The sequence below is a fragment of the Anguilla anguilla genome, chromosome 1 (genome assembly GCF_013347855.1).
Source record: "Anguilla anguilla isolate fAngAng1 chromosome 1, fAngAng1.pri, whole genome shotgun sequence".
NCBI lineage: Eukaryota > Metazoa > Chordata > Actinopteri > Anguilliformes > Anguillidae > Anguilla > Anguilla anguilla.
The window spans coordinates 8456905-8476145 of record NC_049201.1 but is presented as its reverse complement, the minus strand read 5'-3'; the positions used below and the strand labels follow the sequence as shown (position 1 = coordinate 8476145).

At 40.8% G+C, this 19241-nt stretch overlaps 3 protein-coding genes and 1 long non-coding RNA gene across 6 annotated transcripts; 2 read left to right on the top strand and 2 right to left on the bottom strand.

Annotated features, from left to right (window-relative positions):
- The first annotated feature begins 139 nt into the window (after nucleotides 1-139).
- LOC118214307 lies at nucleotides 140-5506 on the top strand. Its single transcript, XR_004762606.1, has 3 exons — nucleotides 140-294; nucleotides 1266-1379; nucleotides 1557-5506. It is a non-coding gene; the product is annotated as an uncharacterized LOC118214307 (long non-coding RNA).
- A 610-nt stretch (nucleotides 5507-6116) lies between these two features.
- oip5 (opa interacting protein 5) lies at nucleotides 6117-8988 on the bottom strand. The gene is made up of 5 exons (XM_035394184.1): nucleotides 8653-8988; nucleotides 8208-8274; nucleotides 7971-8093; nucleotides 7320-7401; nucleotides 6117-6931 (listed from the first exon to the last, which is right to left on the bottom strand). The coding sequence occupies exons 1-5, from the start codon at nucleotides 8849-8851 to the stop codon at nucleotides 6845-6847; spliced, it is 558 nt and encodes a 185-aa protein (XP_035250075.1). The 5' UTR covers nucleotides 8852-8988; the 3' UTR covers nucleotides 6117-6844.
- Nucleotides 8989-9133: 145 nt separating this feature from the next.
- Nucleotides 9134-15505, top strand: nusap1 (nucleolar and spindle associated protein 1). Of its 2 annotated transcripts, none has more exons than XM_035394104.1 (12): nucleotides 9134-9365; nucleotides 9769-9828; nucleotides 10222-10404; nucleotides 10525-10687; nucleotides 10811-10909; nucleotides 12081-12193; nucleotides 12283-12336; nucleotides 12523-12686; nucleotides 13436-13611; nucleotides 13795-13917; nucleotides 14462-14558; nucleotides 15085-15505. In XM_035394104.1, the coding sequence occupies exons 1-12, from the start codon at nucleotides 9291-9293 to the stop codon at nucleotides 15170-15172; spliced, it is 1395 nt and encodes a 464-aa protein (XP_035249995.1). In that variant the 5' UTR covers nucleotides 9134-9290; the 3' UTR covers nucleotides 15173-15505. The 2 variants fall into 2 exon arrangements, with proteins under 2 accessions (XP_035249995.1, XP_035250005.1); XM_035394114.1 differs by lacking the exon at nucleotides 9134-9365 and adding an exon at nucleotides 9412-9462.
- A 4-nt stretch (nucleotides 15506-15509) lies between these two features.
- ndufaf1 (NADH:ubiquinone oxidoreductase complex assembly factor 1) lies at nucleotides 15510-18481 on the bottom strand. 2 transcript variants are annotated; one of them, XM_035394137.1, is made up of 5 exons: nucleotides 18237-18481; nucleotides 17099-17668; nucleotides 16717-16902; nucleotides 16115-16189; nucleotides 15510-15824 (listed from the first exon to the last, which is right to left on the bottom strand). In XM_035394137.1, exons 2-5 carry the CDS (start codon nucleotides 17597-17599, stop codon nucleotides 15684-15686), a joined length of 903 nt encoding a protein of 300 aa, XP_035250028.1. In that variant the 5' UTR covers nucleotides 17600-17668; nucleotides 18237-18481; the 3' UTR covers nucleotides 15510-15683. The 2 variants fall into 2 exon arrangements, with proteins under 2 accessions (XP_035250028.1, XP_035250018.1); XM_035394127.1 differs by having other exon boundaries at nucleotides 18275-18478.
- Nucleotides 18482-19241: the final 760 nt, after the last annotated feature.

Genomic DNA, 19241 nt, shown 5'->3' with positions numbered 1-19241 from the left:
AACGTGGGTTCGCAGGATAGCAAATGACCAATGACTTTGCAGGCTGCGGAGTGAAGGCGTTATTCGACACGTTCCTCTATTTCCAGTCCACTGTGTAGCTCTGAATAAAATTTCGGGGCGGGCATTTACTCTTGAGTGATGGTGCTGTGGCGCAATGGGCACAGAGGACGTGCTTCCACTGAGAGTAGTTCTAGTGTTGCCTGGCCACAATGCGGGTGTAAAATGGCGTAGAAGAGGATGTAGCGCGTCGGGGCAAAGGGAGTACCTGGCGAAGGGGCTCCGACTGCAGGCTTGGTAAGGCGAAGAGTATTGCTTATCATTGAAAAATAGCTATTTTCTTAATTTTGTTGTCCTGTCTGCTGCCCAAGTCAATGCTGGTATTATGTGTTTTGGTTTGTATTCTTTTCTTCATTTTAAGGACTGAGCTTACGTATTTCAAGCGAATGGAGACCGTGCTTTGTTTACGAGCGCGCACTAAAATGGGTACAATGGATCACGTGATTAAGTAACGCTGGTGAATGCCAGCACAGAACTGTTGTTCCGAGTGATCAGTTTTAGTCTTTCGAAAATCGTATTAGTACACCATCGTATGTGGTTAGCCATTGGAAATTACCTGTACAGTTTTCGTTCAGTAAAGTATCCCGACAAATTTCCTAAAAAAAGAAAGGAAGTGTATACACATGCACTGCAAATGCAGCCGTTGTCTTACAAGTTACTAATCAGTCCGTGTTGGTCCTAAAAGCGCCTGGTCCCAAGATATTCATTGGAAAGCTTGTAACAGTAACGTTTGGTTGGCTAATATAATTTGCGTTTGTTGGCTACATGTAACAAAAACGGGAATTCCCAACTCAGTTGTTACAGAAATGCTTGCCATCTCAACTAGATGGCAGTATTAGCTATTTGACCAATATACACCTACAGCGTATTGTTAAAATACTAATTCTGTCTCCTGCATTAAAGCAACCGTTGCGTGTGCAGGAGAGAATATAAATGGCATGTTCCTAATCATCCAGTAAAATTCCGGTGGTATGTAGACTACTTGTGAAATAGGAATTCTAAGCTTATAGCCTAGACAAGGAAATTGTATTCTCAACAGAGCTTACTGTTGCCAGAGGGAGTCGGCTCTATATGATCTGAAATGTTAACAGTGACAGTATGCATATATGTATTTCTTTCTCATTCATCTATGACTGAACAACAGCGTTCTATAGTTCAGTCACGGGAGCCTTGGGTCATTAAAATTCTTATGTGCCGTTTTCTTTCAGAAATCCATCCTTAGCTGCCTCAGCTGTACCAGCAAGATGAAGAAGCCCCAGAAACTGCAGCCTCCACAACCATCGTATTTTCTAAAGAAAATGAGCCTAAAGTAACTTGACAAGGTTTGTGTAAATTGTGCTCAGTGGACCAATATTCAAGCGGGGCTTTTCAACTAAAAAAAAATTAACTGAAGGGCTATGTAGAATCAGTGAATTCGAACATATTTTGAATACGTAATAAAATGGGTGTGTCTGTGTTGTTCAGCTTTTCTCACATTGTAATCCATGCTCTTGTTGTAGATGCAGAGTGAGTCACTGCAGGTGTCAAGTCAAACATCCCCTCCAAATACCCGCTGAGACAAAACTGTGTGCCTCTGTGAAGGTCCCTGACTGGACAGATGGAGTTTGGGAGGCCAGTGACAAGACCTCTGAGGTCAGTAGGAACTGGGAAGGCTCAAGGATTAGAGTCTTCGCCTTCACCCCTCTGCCCGAAGAGAAGACCATTTGGGACACATGCTCCTAGTACTGAAGATATGGGCACTGATCACAGCCAGGGCTGAATCAGTGAGACCCCACCCCCCTTCCTCCCCCTTCAATAAGAATTTCAGTTTATCCTGCCCCTCAGAATTCTCCTTCACCCACTTCATTTGTGACAACATAAAGTAGTAAAATCAGTTGTGGCTCCCCCCTCAAAGATAATCCATTCAGACGTCACTACAGATTAAGTGACAGCAAAGTTATTTTCAGAAATAAGATGAAACGCTTGCCTATAAAATTGTTTTGCTGTTGATGGTTCCCATCTTCTTCATTAGAATATAATTTGAATCAGTTTTACTAATCTGTCTAACCTAATGAAATTAACATAAGTCATGTAGTAATAGGCTTAACCCAGCATCACACTCGTTCCTCCATGAGCATTTTTGTCTTTGGGTGGATGGCCAAAATTGGAAGAGCAATGACAACTAGCTTAAAACCTGACTGGCATGTCATTCCAGCTATCCGCAATCACCAGGCAACGTGCTGGTGGTGAAAGCACCATGGTCTTTAACTGTGTATTTGACTCTTTGAAATGCTGGTCTTCAAGTTTGAATGACGTAGAAGGATATTACCATATTTGTCTTAATTTTCTGCTTAAATCTTATTGAGAAAAGGGTGCATAACCCATTATATCCAAGAAGACCCGCCACTGTCATTTGTGAGCAAATTAGTTTGGAAGGCTGTTTGATGAGGAGGTATTAGGAAAAAAATGCCTGATTTCACTATTGTAGTGTGTATGATTGTTGACTAAGTAGCTTTATTTGCTTGTATTTACTTTCCTTATGTTATCCGTGCATTCCATACATTCTTCACTATTATCGTTTCATCCCATGTAGCCAATGTAAGGGGTATTAATTGCATGAACCAAGTAGACCTTTTGAGTTAAACGTTTGCGGCGGGAGTGTCGTCTGACGTCCCATTGGAGTTGTGTGCTAAGTCTGCCCTGCCCATGGGATGCATCTGGCCACTTCACCAGCACTGGATGGCCTGCAGGTTGAAGCAATCCAGTCTTTTCTTTTAAGCGGAACTGTGCAATACATAATTTCTTCCTTTTTTTTTCCTGTTGCTGTTATAAATATGTAAAAAAAGAAAGAAAACAATAATTGTGAAACAAGTGACAAGTTGTTTTGAAACAACAAAATCACCAACGTCTTCCATTAAAAGATGTATAGTCCCATGCGCATTAGCTTACTAGCCGTACGGTAGTGCCAACATAACTGGCCATGCATGAAAAGTAGTGATGCATGCTGAATACAGTAATTATAGTAATATTTTATAATTGTAAAAAGTAGAAGAGGAAGAAATGGTGCTCAAACCAGTGAGCTGGAGCAGCCAGAAAATGTATAAAGAATTGGCAACTCTTGCTCTCTGTAAAACTATTTTGATTTTATTTTTTCTAGACGTATATTAAATAAAATCAGAGTATTTTTACAGAGAGCAGGAGTTGCGCCTGTTCTTTGATCAGTAATTGTAAAATTACTGACCAGGCGTAGTTACTAACCAGGAAGAAGCATCCGTTTCTCACAGGAGTCTGAGCCTAGGTTAATGAATGAATAAACAAGCATATAGGCCTTGATTAGACTGCTTAAAATTAACAATACAGAGTTAGGTCTATGCCATGGTAAAATTGGCTATCGCTTTTCTTTTTATCTTGTGTCCCACTGTAGTTTATGACTAGATTTGGACACATGGCATCCCCTAGCATCTGTCTGTATGGAGAAATGACAGTTCTGATGTTCCTGTAATTTAGAAGCCAAAATGCATCGCATTCATTCATTGTTTTTTTTTTTTTAATGTTTTTTTTTTGTATTATGTAACAATATAATTTTGTACTGTTTAGAATACTGTGTTAATCCCCTTTTGCTCTCACGCCTGAGGGTGTGACATCATTCATTATGGAAAAAATTATTTGCCTTTAATGATATATAGTTTTCAGAGACGAGGGGACACAGTGTGCGTCAGTCACAGCAAATTATGTAAAACTGTAGCAAAGATGTTCAGTCATCAATCGTCGAATTGTAATCTTTTCGCCAGAAAGCGGTGACCTTCCTTGTTGGGTGAGACACATCTTCATCGACATGACTAGCTCCTCTCAGAGTGCCGTGTATGTGTTTTTACCCAGAATGCTTTCTTGGAGGTGGAAGGCTGTGTTTATCCCCTTGATATTAACATGTTAGAAATGTAAAAGCTTTATTCATTATGAGAGGGGATTCTCAGACATGGCTGGGGATGTGTCTAACCTGTGTCGGCACGCTTCTGACGACGACTGGTAAACTGTAGCTTCAAATTAGCATCGTAGTGGTAGGCATAGAATGTAGAATAGAGTTAAAGTCATTGATAAAAGTGGAAAAACCTATACTGTAATGTAGATAAATACCTCAAGGTTTGGAATGCAGAACATCTTGTTAGAATATCTCTAATGCAAATTAAGCCATAATGCATACATATATAGGCCTATATATACATATATAGAGTTATTTAGAAATTTAGAAGCAATAAAAATGTTATGCATGATTTAGTGCCAGGATGATTATTGTTTCTGTGGAGTGGCAACTCTTAGCAAACTGTAATTGTGGTTGAAATTTTGTAGGCAGGCAACTGCTTTGTGTATATCTGACCTTAGAATAGATAGGGGAATTAGAAACTCTGGGAGATATAGGGGATTATGTGCCAATTGTTAATGGACACATTTTTTTTTTTGCACTGTCTTTTTGACAGACCACATTATTCCAGTGAATTAACTTGCACAATGATTTCACCGCAGACTTATGAACATCAGCATAATTCTTTGAATATGGAAATGTAATCATCCTGGGTGAATACAGTGTGACATCTGTAAGACATTAATAAGCAGTGGGTAGATTTTTTGATAACCTTGCAGTTTTTCATTTGTGTGTTGCATTATTAAACAAAAAGAGAAGGTGTGTAGTGGGAGTGCAGCCCTTGCATCTTACATTGAGAGGCCGTCCAACAGTACACCAAAGTTTTCATCACAGATCACAGCTTGGTGTACCGTTGGGATGGAGCTCAACAGAACAGATTGTTCTGATGTTTAATGCATGTTTACGTGGCTAAATGTTGTTTAGCTGGATGAAACTAATCACATGCACAAATATATGAATATATATGCATTTTATTATGATTGAAAGCAATAGGATTTATGTAGTGATCTTACATTGCACTTAATTATTATCATTTTTTTTGTCTTAAGGATTTAGTTCTGACACAAAACTGTATGTCAGCCGTCACCACAGTAACAGAGGGCCTGTGGAGGCTGGTGTGTGGAAACATGCTCTTTACTGAGTTAAGGTGGTTACAAACACTTTAGAACAAACAGCTATGTACTATGTACTTGTAATCAGTTTACTGCTAGTGAGGATCAGCATATCGGTTGTAAAGTAGGATGGATTTCATGTTTACTAAATCTTTCACAGTACTGTCTTTTCACACATCTCTAACACTTTGTGTGGGTGTGGGGGTGGGGGAGGGGGAATTGGGGGATACTGTGGCTACATCTGTACAAATTGAATTTATGCACAGAATTTATGCTAAAGAACTAAAGGATGCTAATGAGAGCCCTGTTCAGTGCATGAGAAGCAAAATAGGAAACGTAGCAAAGCATGCAATATTCTAGTATTTGAAAACCATGATTGCTCTTAAAAGTTGACTGTCACTTGTAATAAGAAATGTTTGAATAAAATAATAGGAGATTTTTTGTGGTGTGCTTATTTCAGATTAAAAATGTTTGAAAGGTACTTACTGACTTTTAGGCCAATTTACAGAACAGTGAGCCATACATAAGGAATGGCATAGTAATGACTTCAACTTCAGTTGAGGTACATGCAGCTAAAATGTCCAGAACATCTTGAACCAGTGTTATTTGGCCCAGGGCTATGCTCGTCTGAGTAGGGGCTGGATTGTATTAAAATTTAGTCATTTGTATGAAAGGAAAATCACAAGACCGTGTTTAGTGCGTGTTTTATAGAGTAGTAGCCTCAAACTTGGTTTTGGGAACTCCTGTCTGCTGGTTTTTGTTCTAACCATAATTCCAATCCCAGTGTTTTAATAAGCAAACACAATGTGTTTACAAAATGTAAGTTTGGCCCATTATCATTTGCAAAGTAATTAAGAGCAAATTGATTCACCTGTCTTTTTGATCAGTTAAAAATTGTCCTCTCTATGTAAACATTTGTAATCTAGCACAATGTGAATGTGACTTTTATTCTTAATGGCAAGCATAACTATATCACACAAATGTGGTTTAAGAGGGTAAATAATCTCTCAAAACAGGAAAAGTGTAATTGAGACAAATTAACAGACAAATGAATATTACAGTAACATTTTAATTGGTTTGAGTGCAGAGATTTGTTTCGAGAACTCTGGTCAAAACAAAAGCAGAGCCTGACAAAATCACAGCAAAGGTAAAGCCTTTTTTAAATGAAAACTAATGCGTAGTCATAGCCACCTTAATTTCAAGTGTTCAAATATAAGGCATCAACTGCTCTGACAAGGCTGCAGTTACCAACTTTAAACTGTAAGCAGTTGCCGGGCTAAAGACCTTAGCAACCTTAAGTACGAGATCTTTCAGATAACCTGACTTCGGTAGCTAGTGTACCTCGATTTCTTCCAAGCATGAAATGAAGCCTGTTCCGGAAAGGCCATCCCCCCCGACCTCTTTACTATATTTTAAGAGCTCGAGGAACCATTTTACTGGCTAACTGGCTTAATCCACAGCAACTTCTGGATCAACTCCATGGAGTGTTACCCCCCCCCCCTCCCCAGCTTTCACAACGGTCTCTTTTATGGGTACGTGTTCAAACAAAAAGTAACTGTGGGTACAGGAAGAGATGCGTCTCTTCAGTGATATGCAAGTCTCACGTGAAGAAGCTGGACACCACGAGTGCCATCACTGATTATTACTACCAAATGACTTCAGCCATTCATTCTCTGGTATTGCACGTTATGGGCAAAACGTTCATTTCCGCAGGCGAGATGGATCAGATGTCCACTGCGTTATGAGAACAATGGCAGAAACGTTCCCCCGTGTGTGATTAGCCCTCTTTGCCATAGTACTCTTCTTTAAGCCTCTTCTCCGTGGCAGTAAAGCTCTCATCCAGAACCCTCATCTCCCGGTTCAGCTAGAAGCCAGAGACAAAGAAAAGAGATACTGAAATTTTAAATATATATATATATTTTAGACCAAAAAAGTTCACTACAAAGTAGGGTTGGTCACTTATGTAGGGATGGATGAAAGGCTCAGTCATTTTTGGGAAGCTCTAAACTCATCCCAAAAGATGGAAATGGATGATCACATAAGCAAAGTATGTGTAAGATATACAGGACAATATACAGATATACAGATGTTCAGGACAATATGGATCATACAGTAACACAAATCTGTTTGCCATCGATAAAGGATTAGGCTGCTGCAATTACCACCACGAGTCTATGTTCCCAACAGTGTAGAGATTAAAATAAAAATTATGCATATTTAACAAGCCTCATGTAATTAGCGGTTCACCTTACCTCCTTGATACTTTCGTCAACAGAGCTTTGGTCAAAATGTAGCGACGAGGCTTTTACCATGGTGCCAGTTCTTAAACTGTAACTGAGGAGGAAAAACAAAATGTCAATAACAGTTTGAGCCCCCACTCCCACCCCCCAAATGTGTGCATTTTTCTCGAGATACATTTGAGCATTGAGAGGGATCATTATGCCCATACTCCTGCCTTCGAATTTGTTGAAAGCTGTAAGGCTAACATAGTGTGAGACAGGGCCTTTAAAAAAACAAAACACAATGGATGATAAAATGACTTTAAAAAGACCACATGGTCAACATGAAATTGGTGGACAAATTTAGCAATAAAATCTGAAAAAATCCACACACAAAAAAAATCCAGTCAACATCTGAAACATACTTTACAGCTGATCATGTGACTGAGTAATTTCAGGCTACATAAATTCAGATAAAAAGCATTTCGAGCAGATTACGAGTCAGGAATTTATCTGACACAGACCTAATGATCAGAATGATCAGTAATCAGCAGTAGCTAATACGCATTATTAAGACAACACATTATACGGCTGTATAACCATACAACCAATGACCAAATTTACCACCGGCTGCACGCATGTGTGGTGTATAGCCATGGAATCATCATAACAAAGCTCACTCACCAGCTGATGTTTTCTTTCTGCAAAAGAAAGAGGTTGCGAAGAGCAGATAGGTTCTTTGGGGTGGAGTATGGCACTACACCAACAAAACACTGACACCCGGAGCAATGAAGAGCTTTGTATGTACTAAAAAGGGAGAAAGAAACGTTTGGATCCTCGTGCCGCGACGACAGATGCTATTACACTGTACATTAGCGACTGTATAAGTCAAATGAAAAGATCTTTCCAATTCGCGCTTACCTTCCAGCCATTTGGCCCTCAAGCCTAAATTCCAGCTCATCCTTCACCACCACGTCCTTAGTTACTCCTGTTGAGAGTAATGCAATGCACAATAGGCTCACGATAGCTGATGTGTTTTAACATTGCAACTTGTGAGCAACTTACTTTTTTTAAAGCACATAACGGGTTCTAAATTCACGTTTGAGATGGGTGTAATTTAACGTGAAACAACCTTCGACATACGTTAACCACAGACCTTATTTTCGACAGAAAACGAAATGCGTATTGGAAAAATGAATGGGAAATTTGTTTAGCACTGATGTTTTTCCTAGCGTTCAAATGGCTAGGTATGCAACAAGCTATGTCGTGTATGTTATTTATGAATTACTGAATGATGTAAGCGTTTCAAATTTGGTAATTTATATTAGCTATAGCAGCTATTCCAGACAGCGAACTGGATACTCACGCAGGCAAATGATGCAGTTCAGTTGTTTTACCTCGCCACACACTTCAAGAGAGTCCCCCCAAATTGTATTGCACATCCCACAGTGCAAAACCATAGCATTCCGATAATCGACTCGACCCAAGTCCATCCGTTTCGTCAGATTAACCAGGCTTGTTTCCAGGGTGCTGGAACTAGTATTATTTTCTGTAGGTTTTGACATGACATAAAGAGAAAAAATCGCCCTACTGTAACTTTTATAAAGTCATATCACATCCACGATGTCAGCACAACTGTACACTGCACTTTGTGGGCTAACCCCGCCTTTCTTTTCAAAATGTAATGCTATTGGTCTGGTTATTACTGCCTTCATTGCGTCAGTGCTCAGTGTTTTAGAACACTGGCTAATCCCGGATTGTAAACCAACAAGAAAGCGGTGATTGGTTACAGAGGAGTTTCGTGTTTAAATTTCTCTGCGAATCAAATAGTACAAATGGTCATTTTGAAATTTGGTGTTTTAACCGTCAGGCGCGATTACGATATCCAAAATAAACTGGGACGATTGGTGGTGGATGTCCGGTACGAGATTTCAGTCCAGCATTTTAATTAGTTTAAAACTACTTTATTTGTGAAAAAAAGAAAAGGAAAAATTCAGAATTAAGATGGACTTGGATTCACTTAAGTATGCAGATTTGCAGCGGCTGGCGAAGGATATTGGTCTAAAAGCGAATATGAAGGTAACGTTAATGCGACAGTTTGCTAACCTTACTAGTGAAGCAACGTTAGTTGGCTAGGCGAATGTTGGCTGCTAATTGGGTGCCAGTAACGTTAGTGGTAAACACGTTTGCTAATTTGTACACATAGTAGGTAGCTAGCCAAGCTAAATTGCAATCTACCGTTATTACCTTAGAATTTGATGACCACGTTTGTGCTCTCCTGGATGGCGAGCTAAGTAACTAGCTACTAGATAGAAGGATTAATGTCAGACAGATAGCTAGCTAGTTGTCCTATCGCGGTATTGCCTTATGGGAATTTAGACTAACGTTTATCGTTAAGGGCAGTTAGCTAACAGTATATCTGGAATTGCCTGCTGTAATCCGTTGTTAACGTTCGCTTTTTTTGTTTTGTATTCTCCAACAGGCAGAGAAATTGTTGAAAGCCCTGAAGCAGCACTACAAGCAACAAAGTCCGACGGAAAATGTGAGTCCCGCCCTTTATTTTGGTCAATTTGCCAAGGTCAATCTAGGTTGCAGAGGTTTTGTTACGGGAGAATTAATAATGGTGTACAGTCATCTCTTCTTTCAAACTGCTGTCTTTCATAAGAATTTTAAAAGTTTCGGGCACCTTAAAAACAGAACCTGCACAGCTTTACACTCTTGAATAGAGTGGTGCTCTTAGAATAGAGTGGTGCTGTACCATGCTTGCATCATCAACTTCAAAGTGATTATCAGTTGTTTTTCCGTGTTTAAAAACAAAAAACATTGGTGTTTTAGGTTAGTCTGAAACTTCAGATAACAGGCACATGTTTTCGTGAAATGTTATTATAATTTCAGTTTTTGGTGGAATCTTATCCCTTTTTGTGATTATTAACAGGCAGAGGGTGGGATAAGTGGAGAGGAGGAGGACACCGATGCCAGCCAGCATTTACCAAGCTATGACAGCGCGGCCTTTGTCACTGATCGTCGTGCCAGGGGCCAAAAAGGAAAGAGGAAGCAGCTGGAGGCAGAGGAGTCAGTGGCTGAAATCAGTGGCAGCATGCTGCAGTCCCCGACACAGGTAGTGCAGCACTGACCACTCTGTTTGAATGTGACTAATGCACTGCATCTGATTTGTTCTTTCTGAAAAAAATGTGTGTGTGGGGGGGAAAAAAAAGCAAAACATGCTTGTGTCTTCAAGACTGTTGAGGAATCTGGCAAAGCCACTGAAGGGCAGGGGAGTGCTAAGAGGAGGAAGGTGTCTGCTGAGGAGGATTGTGGGACGGGGCTGATGGAAGAGTGCTCAGAAGAGACCGTACTGCAGTCTTGTACCATGGACGGGGGAGCAGAGGGGCCTGTTGGAGGTACAGGACACCCCAGACCGAAACGCCTACTTCACTTTATTCATGGCCGTTGTGTTGGTAAGAGAATTTGCTCACTTGTTGTATTGATTGTTTCTAAGCAAGTATGGTTTTTTCCCTTTGCAGGAGAAGATCCGAAGACAGCGAAACCTGTTGGGAAAATTCCTCGTCACGAAGGGCTTCTAAAAAAGATGAACAGACCTGTGCTGAAGCCAACCACACCAAGTAAGAAAACATAATAATGGCAATTGCATCAGAGTTATAAACTAAGGCCTTTCTCCACGGTACCTTCAGAACTTCTAGGGATGGCTACCCTGAAAAGGGGTGCTTTAAAAACAAGAACTCATATTTTACCTTGAAAATATCAGAAGATTCCTTAGTCTGTCTGAATTTTTAAAAACTATGAGCTCATATACTTACTACCTTGAAAATATGTTTGATATACAAGCAATATCAAGTATTTCAGGAATAGCGGTACAATTTATTTGTCAGCAGTATGTAATTTGTGGTAGGTTTAAAAAAGCAATTTCAGGAAATGGTATGTCCTTATTCTTCTATTCCTATTATTTTTCCGGCTGACTGAAAAAAGCAATAAAGTGTTGGACCATGAATATTCCTTGCATATTATTTCTTGGTAATAATTCTGAAACAAGTAATTGAAGCTGACACGCTCATTTTGTGTACGAGTGCTTATCTGTTCAGCACCAGTGGTTTTGAATTTTCTTCATTGCCTTCCTGCTACCTACAGTACCTGAGTGTGCTACAGCGTTGGAGAGACAGAAGAGCCTTTTGCTGCATTGTGCAGAGACTAGCTCCTTGTAGCAAGTTGGCATTTCGATTTGCTATACCGTCCTAGGTTAATTTGGATGAGAATCAATGTCACCTCGGACAAGAGCAACCTATCACTTATGACCTTTTATGCATGTTTTTTTTTTTTTTCTGCTCAATTTGGAAATTTCAATTGTAGTCTTCTGCATTCATTGCTGAACCTTCCACTATCGATTCTGCGGAGCACAGACAAGCGTGAGTTCTGCTACTGATGCACCTGATCAGCCAGCAGGGCTGACTGGTGTGCAAATGAGACGTTGTCATCCCAGCCAGCTGAAACTCTCAGGTCCCTGAGTGACACTAGAGCCAGCTGTACATCGTGCTACAGGGCTGCCAGTCCCATTCGGATTTAATACCTGACTGTGGGGCTCATCTGTGCATTAGAACAGTGCCTTAGCAGGATGAGCCACACAGCAGCCGATGCTTGCGACCATTTCTAATTATCTCCTGGTCCAGTCATTGCCCGCACTATGCAGTTGGCAGTGTACCACCTAAATACACTGAAACGCAGCAGTTGAATGTAGCATGAATTTGTCATGAATGTGATTTTGCACCCTTTCTTTTGCAGACTTCAAGAAGCTCCACGAGGCTCACTTCAACAAAATGGAGTCCATCGACTCGTATCTTCAGAGGAAGAACAAGCAGATGGAGACCATCAGGAACCCTGTGAAAGAATTAAAGGTGATTTCTTTATCCCTCCATCCAAAAACGATAGTGAAAAAGAGCAGAAGTTAAATCTGTTCTCCCAATGCTTTTTTAAATTTTTATAGATGCTGTCAGAGAAGGCCAACATCATTAAACCAGTGGAGAAGAAAGCAGCTCCGGTCAGTACATTTTATGAGCTCTTAAGATTGCTGTCTGGCTCAAGTACACAGGAGGGAGGGAGGTGGTGGTGCGTCTCTGTGATTGGATAAATAGACAGTGAAAGGACTTGTGTGGGAGAGTGCTGATGATAAAGGTATTATTGGGAGGGTGTTTGGTGAATGACGGTCGTTTTATCTGTCCTCCAGAAGCCCAAAGCGAGCCGTGCTTCCCTGTTCAGCCCGGTGACCCAGGGCAGGAGGTCCGTCGCAGACAAGCGCAGGCTGACCCAGCTGTCCGCCAGCAAGCCCGCCCTGAAGAACAGCAGCTCCTTCAAACCCACCGTTGTGTCCACACGAAGGATGAACGTCAGGTCAGACAGTCCTCCTGCCACCGTAACCGAACGCATCAGGGTCCAGTCCATTTTATGCAAGCTGTCTCGGTATAGGGCAGTGTTTCTCAACCCTGGTCCTGGGGACCCACTGCCCTGCATGTTTTAGATGTGTCCCTGCTCCAGCACACCTGATTCAAATGAATGGGTCGTCATCAAGCTCTGCAGAAGCCTGATAACGACCCATTCATTTGAATCAGGTGTGTTGGAGCAGGGAAACATCTAAAACATGCAGGGCAGTGGGTCCCCAGGACCAGGGTTGAGAAACACTGGTATAGGTGGTCCTGTAAAGAGCACTGAATTCTCTTCTTAAAGAATTTAAAACTTGATATGGAATTTGATTTGAAATTCTCCATGGTGCCTTTGAAATACCCTTATTAATGGAGAGGTAAAAAGAAGTTATGTAATATTATCCACTGTAAACCCAGTCTCTTCAAAACGGAAATAAATTGTCAGCTGTCACTGCTGGGAGAGCAATTTAAAGTGACAGTTGCTTGGAAGAATACATTTTGTTTTGTTTTTAAACTACTTTTATGAAAATTTGCATTTGATCAGCAGATCTTTCTCTTTAAATCCATATAAGCCCATAAAACAAACTGGCACACTTACAGATATGAATGGGAAAAGCTTACACCAGGGAAAAGAGGTAGTCTCAGTGTGATAAATTTGCGGACAGCATACAGGCTCAAGTGAAAAGCCATGTGCAAATGCGACCGCTCTTGTTGCTGCAGTTTTTCACAGACCACTCGGGACAACGAACACAAGCGCTCTCTGGTGAAGACTCCGGCGCGCATGTCTCCGCATGTTGACCTCGTTTCCACCCCGACCGGGCAGGCGAAGCCAGAGGTCAAGAAGCCGGCCGTCTCCACTACCAAGACTCCTGTCGCCTCCAGTACCCAGACGCCTGGTAATACACACCGTTCTCTACTTCTCTGAGTCGCTCTGGATAAGAGCGTCTGCTAAGTGATTGTAATGTAATTTGGTCATTCATTTGGACGACAACAACTTTGTTTTTGTTTATTATAATTACAACTGTTGAGTATTTCTGTCTCCATTTAAATGTTTTTTTATTTGTTTTGTTTTTTGTTAGGTGTAACCCCGTTTGTTTTCAATGGAAACACCAGCATCTCCAACACTCCAGGAACACAGAAGAAAAACACCTTTGACCTGAAGGCCAGCCTCTCCCGGCCCCTTTCCTACCAGCCACACAAAGGTGAGCTTGCAGCCTAGCAACATGAGCCCAGCCAAATACTGTCGCACATTAAGAACGATTGAGTTCTCAGCCCAATTAGGTAAATTCACGGGTGGTCTTTAGCGTATTTTCAGTAATGTTTGGAGGAAAACTTAATTTGTACAATAGCAAATGTAAAATGACCCTTAAGTTCTGTATGTTCTGTTGTGTAAGCAGCCTGTCCATCTACTGTGGGGTTTCTCAACCAAGGTTCAAGGGGCAGTGTGTATCTTTGTGTGTATTTCAACTGAACTCATTAGAGTGGTTGAACTGTTAATTGAATGCCCATATGGGGAGAGAAATTGTTAAACCACTATCTTATATCTTTTTACCAGCACACGTGAGCACCTGATTTGCTCTTGATGTTACACATATGTATTGGATTTTGCAGCCTCGTCAAGCCTAATTCCTTAAAATCAACCCAACGTAAAAAATAAAAAAGCACACCCAGCATCCCTCGCCATGACCAGATTTAAAAAACGCTGTACTACTGTGTTCCAACTCGTCCCATCACTTTTTCACACAGGAAAGCTGAAACCATTTGCTGACGTTAAGGAAAACGCAGCTCTTAACACCACCCAGCCACACCAGAAGAATTACAAGACACACCAGGTTCAGACAAGGTAAGCAGGTTTGAGGCCAATATGTAATCTGTAGAAAATGTGTTCGCTAGTAGCTTTCTCTTTACAGCTTTACAAGTCACCTAAATTGAGACTCCATTAGGGGTGAATGTTGTTCAAAGTAATGATTATTAACACATTCACTGTAAACTTGTACACTCGTGGGTTCTACAGTATTGAAATAACAGGAGGTATTTTTGTATACCGAGGAATTAGTGAATATTGTCCCAGCCTTAACTACATTGCTAGAAACCCAACAAAAAGCCTTTCTATTATTTCCATTAAATCTCCATCACATTATTATGTTCACAATTCACCAAGCTGCAAATTTCAGTCTCTTAACCATACAGCGCTACAAGCCTTCCCATGTTACACTTGTGTAAGATGAGTCTAGCCAGCTTCTGGGGATGCGCTAGGCTAATAAACCTGGAGCCTCAATCCCAGCTGCTCTTCCTCTGACCCTCATTTACCTGTGTGATTGATGGGGATTGTTCAGCGGGTGCTAGTGTGACGTGTTTGTTTGTTGTAGGGTTGAGCGGCGTGCACGCCACACAGAGGACAGGAAGCAGAAGAAGGAGAAGATTCTGGGGGCCAGGAGAGGCCTAGCAATGTCCTGAGTTTTGTATTTTGAAAAAACTTCTGTAAATACTCATTTTAGCCTTGCTTTTTTTTTACGGTCTGTGTATAAGTGTGTTTTTCAAGCGATTGTCAAGATCTGTACAGCCTATCTCCACTGTGGGGGGAGGAAGGGAGAGAGGGGGGCCTGCTCTGCAAACCTATGCTTCCTAGTCCTGGTAAAAAAAATATAACTTGTTTAATTTTTGGTAGATTAGCATCAAAGGATACATCTAATTCTGTATTAAAAGTTGTGTAAGTGATTACTGGACAAGTAGTTGTAGAGGTTTTTTTTTTTTACATTCGCAGATTAAAAGCACCAATTATCTGACATTTAAAAACTTTTGTGTTCATTTATTTACAGATAACATCAAAAACACTGTTCTGTGGTGACATTGCACCATTAAAAATAACCATGTCTGAACAATGCTGCTGACAGGTTTTTTTAGTCTGATATCAGCCTTTTCTTTTCTGTGCTTTCCATCCATTGAACTCCATTGTCTGCACAATCTCTCAAACTTCAGGGTTCCTTTTGTACACCTCGTAGGCAAACTCTTCCGTGTGCGCGCGGTCATTGCAGACAGCAATGAAGTCGATCTCCAGCTGGAATGGTCCATCAGCCTTGTCGCCAAGGGTGAATCCAATTGTGTTTATCTGAGAAGCACAAATATGAGGGCCTTAGACACAAGCCAAGCCGTTTTGCATCCTTATTGGTAGCTACCTTTGTGTGCCGTTGATAGCGTGAACGTATTGCAGTGATTGGGTTTGCAGGGCACTAAATGAAATTAGTTTCATTGCTGTACTGCTGTTTGTGTGTGGTAGAGCTGCTATGACCATACTGCTGCTGATCTGAATAAAGCCAACATGGGGAGGCATGTTTGTTATGAGCTCTTGTCTACGTGGTAAAGTTGATCCATTGTGTCGGATGTCAGATTTATACTGACCTTGTCGAGCCAGAGAGGGTGCTGCTCGTCTTGTATTCTTCCACGACTGGAGATAAAGAACTTTGAAAAAGGAATCTGTCACAAAAAAAAAAAAAAAAATCTGACTCAGCTTTTAAGAAGAGGGAGATAGCTCAACTATGCGAGCCAAGAAAAAACTTGCCATGTTTTCCACATTGGACCCAGAATTCGACCAACTTTTGTTTCACAAATATGTCAGTTTTTTTTTTCTTCCCTCCCCAGACTTTCAGTTGGGTCATAGGAGCAGATGGTGGCAACAACTTCTAAAGAAAGCATGGCTGGCTAACTGAAGATTAAGATGACTATATTGTTCTTGATAGGATACAGTGCTATTTTAACATACAAATACATTTTAGACATGCACTTTAAAGCATTTTCAAAAAGGAACTAATCACAAGTTTCAAATGTAAGATTTAAAAAATAATATTTCAGAAAAAGATCCTCTTAAGAATTTACAGATGGAGGATTGTCAGCTGCAAATTACAATTTTATTTTAATTCTACTACATAGTTACTACAGTGAAATCACTAGCATTGCACATCTGGCCTCCAAATTTCAAGGGATTTGTATAGAAATTTCTGTACCTTGACTTCTTCCCAGTAAGGCCCACCTCTTGTGAACAGGAAGTAGTTGTACATGTCATCACTCTGGTGGGTGAAGTAGGTCTCTGCGGTAATATTTATCATCCATGGCCTACCATCACCACGGATGCGTAAATACAAGGTGTTGAAGCTGGACCAATCGTAGTGCTTCTTCCTGTCAAAGGACATCTGTAGAGAAAGATTACGCAGTGAAATTCTCTAATTAGCAAGTGCAAACTGTCCTTTGCATTAGTAAAGATTAACGATGCAGATAAATTCAACTGGTAAATAAATTCAAGTTTCACATTAAGTGGCAATCGTTGGTGTGCATGTCTGCTAGTCCAGTTTTTCTACACTATCATCCCCCAGGAAGTACCGCACTGACCATTGGCTGTTTGGAGCGTAGCGTGCAGTAGCCACTGTAGCGAGTCTCTCCATCCCGCGGTGGAGTTGAGCAGAGGGTACCATACAGTAGGCAAGTGTTGCTGTTTCTGCCCAGTTTCAGGTAGGCTTCACTTCGGCCCCCAATCTCCCTGTCGGAGGAGACCACCCACTGGGACAGGCTCTCTGGCCCTCGGAATTCCCACTGCACCTGAGTCTGTTCCTGCATATGCACCTGAAGTGGCCGTCCCTGTGGCCCCACAAACCGCTGAAACATCTCGTCTTTCAGCAGCCCTAAATGTTTCTGGACACCCTCCACACCCTTGGCAAAGCTGAACTGTATCTTTTTCCAGGGCGGGGTGTTATCCCGCGGCTGACCCGGCCGACGGTACTCCCCCATGAAATTTACCCGTTTGCCGCACACAAGGGAGCAGAGGGACGGCGAGAGAGTCAAGAAGTGACCCCTATGAAGGGTGGTGATCTGCTTCATGGGAGTCAAAGCCATCGTCCATGTAAACTATATCTGCAATCAAGCCTTAAGCACCTTTACGTGAGCAGTCTTCATGGCACAATCCTTGGGAGGGAGAAGATAAAGAAAAAAATATTAGAGACTTAAGCTAGTTTAAATCCACCAGTCTCTGTTTCACCTAGAAGATTCTGTACGAAGTTCAATTTATAATAAAATTTGCTTCAACAACATTTGAGTCCACGTATTCATGAGTTAGCATTCGGCTGTAGTTAAATTTATAATCGCAACGACGGTAAATATTTAGTGGCTAACACGTAAAACAACTGGAGCATATCTGTCAATATCTTTATATTTTGCCGTATTAAATATTATTTTATAACTGCAGTTACGAAGCTATCATATACAAAACGTTTACAAAAGCTAACTATCAACCATGGCAAGCAGACTCGAATTCATTAAATTCCAATTTGTACTAACGTCAAATTAAAAGGCAATAATTGTTATAATGCACCATCATTGGCGAACGGTCGGACACTCATTGTGTTCAATTAGCTAACGTTAGCCATAATCATTTGACTCTAGCTTACTAAAGTATCCATATTCTGCATTGCAAGAGTATGTCCGCCATTTTATTATTTTTTGGAGTTATAAAGCAAACAAAAATAAGGTTAACCTTGCTGCTCCTGGCTTAGATTATGGCTGAGGGAATACCTTTGAAATGGTGACCACATCAAGTACATTCCATGCCAGTACAGTCCTCTGAGCTCCACTGATCTTCTGGGTTCAAGAAACACTAAACAGTATGGTGCGTCGTTCTAAGAAGCCCCATAGGAAAACATTACTCCAACCATTTAGGTTCCACAAGCAAGCACTAACAACTTAAGTAGGCTAGTAACAGACAAAATGTGACAGCTTCTTCTCACTCACTGCTCAGTTTTTATTAATTTTCCCATTTTTGTCAACAGTTGGAATCCCCAATGTGTGTGTGCGCATGCGTGTGTATCAGCCTTATTGCTGCAACCTCTGCAACGTGTTTTTAATGCTTTAAACTACAAATGCAACTATACTAGCTATTGTTGTGACAGCATTTGGTCAGAAACTTCTCTGACTAAAATGACTTTCATTCCACACAAAAACTGGGCTTGAGTCTGGGAATCACCACAATCCATAAACATGTCTCTAACATGTTTTAATGTGAAATAATATTAATAACGGTTGCATTCATATACAACTTTTAACCCATTTCAAAGCACTTTATTTTGAGGGAGATCGACTCACTTCAGTCACCACAGATGTGTTGTAACTCACTGGGGTTATGCACAATTGACACCTTATGCTGGAATACTCACTGCACATCAACTGAGGGATTTATTTAATTGAACTGGTTAATTATTAGATGGAAAGACTGGGATATTTTGCTAGCAGACCAGGGAAGATAAGCACTATTGGAACATAAATGAGCACAATGAGCCAGAACAATGATTTATTGTCTTGCTGAAAGACAGTGTCTTGTGCGGTCTTTATCACTACATTGTAATGTCATTTTTAAGGTTTATATATTTTTTTCATGTACATACTTTGGAATCAATTCAATATACTGCTTATCTGTAAAAACAGAAAAGATTCAAACCAACAAAACCAAGAACAGCAACCACTGAGTTAATTACAGGCAAAGTCG

Excerpts from the sequence above, each read along its gene's own strand:
- nusap1 (XM_035394104.1), top strand. The coding sequence starts at position 9,291 with ATGGACTTGGATTCACTTAAGTATGCAGATTTGCAGCGGCTGGCGAAG. Across the intron at positions 9,829-10,221 it reads AACAAAGTCCGACGGAAAAT|GCAGAGGGTGGGATAAGTGG; the intron begins GTGAGTCCCGCC and ends GATTATTAACAG. Across the intron at positions 12,687-13,435 it reads ACACGAAGGATGAACGTCAG|TTTTTCACAGACCACTCGGG; the intron begins GTCAGACAGTCC and ends TTGTTGCTGCAG.
- ndufaf1 (XM_035394137.1), bottom strand. The coding sequence starts at position 17,599 with ATGGCTTTGACTCCCATGAAGCAGATCACCACCCTTCATAGGGGTCAC. Across the intron at positions 16,190-16,716 it reads CTTACTGGGAAGAAGTCAAG|ATTCCTTTTTCAAAGTTCTT; the intron begins GTACAGAAATTT and ends TTTTTGTGACAG. Across the intron at positions 15,825-16,114 it reads ACCCTCTCTGGCTCGACAAG|ATAAACACAATTGGATTCAC; the intron begins GTCAGTATAAAT and ends TGTGCTTCTCAG.
- oip5 (XM_035394184.1), bottom strand. The coding sequence starts at position 8,851 with ATGTCAAAACCTACAGAAAATAATACTAGTTCCAGCACCCTGGAAACA. Across the intron at positions 8,275-8,652 it reads GAACTGCATCATTTGCCTGC|GAGTAACTAAGGACGTGGTG; the intron begins GTGAGTATCCAG and ends TACTCTCAACAG. Across the intron at positions 8,094-8,207 it reads GAGGGCCAAATGGCTGGAAG|TACATACAAAGCTCTTCATT; the intron begins GTAAGCGCGAAT and ends CTCCCTTTTTAG.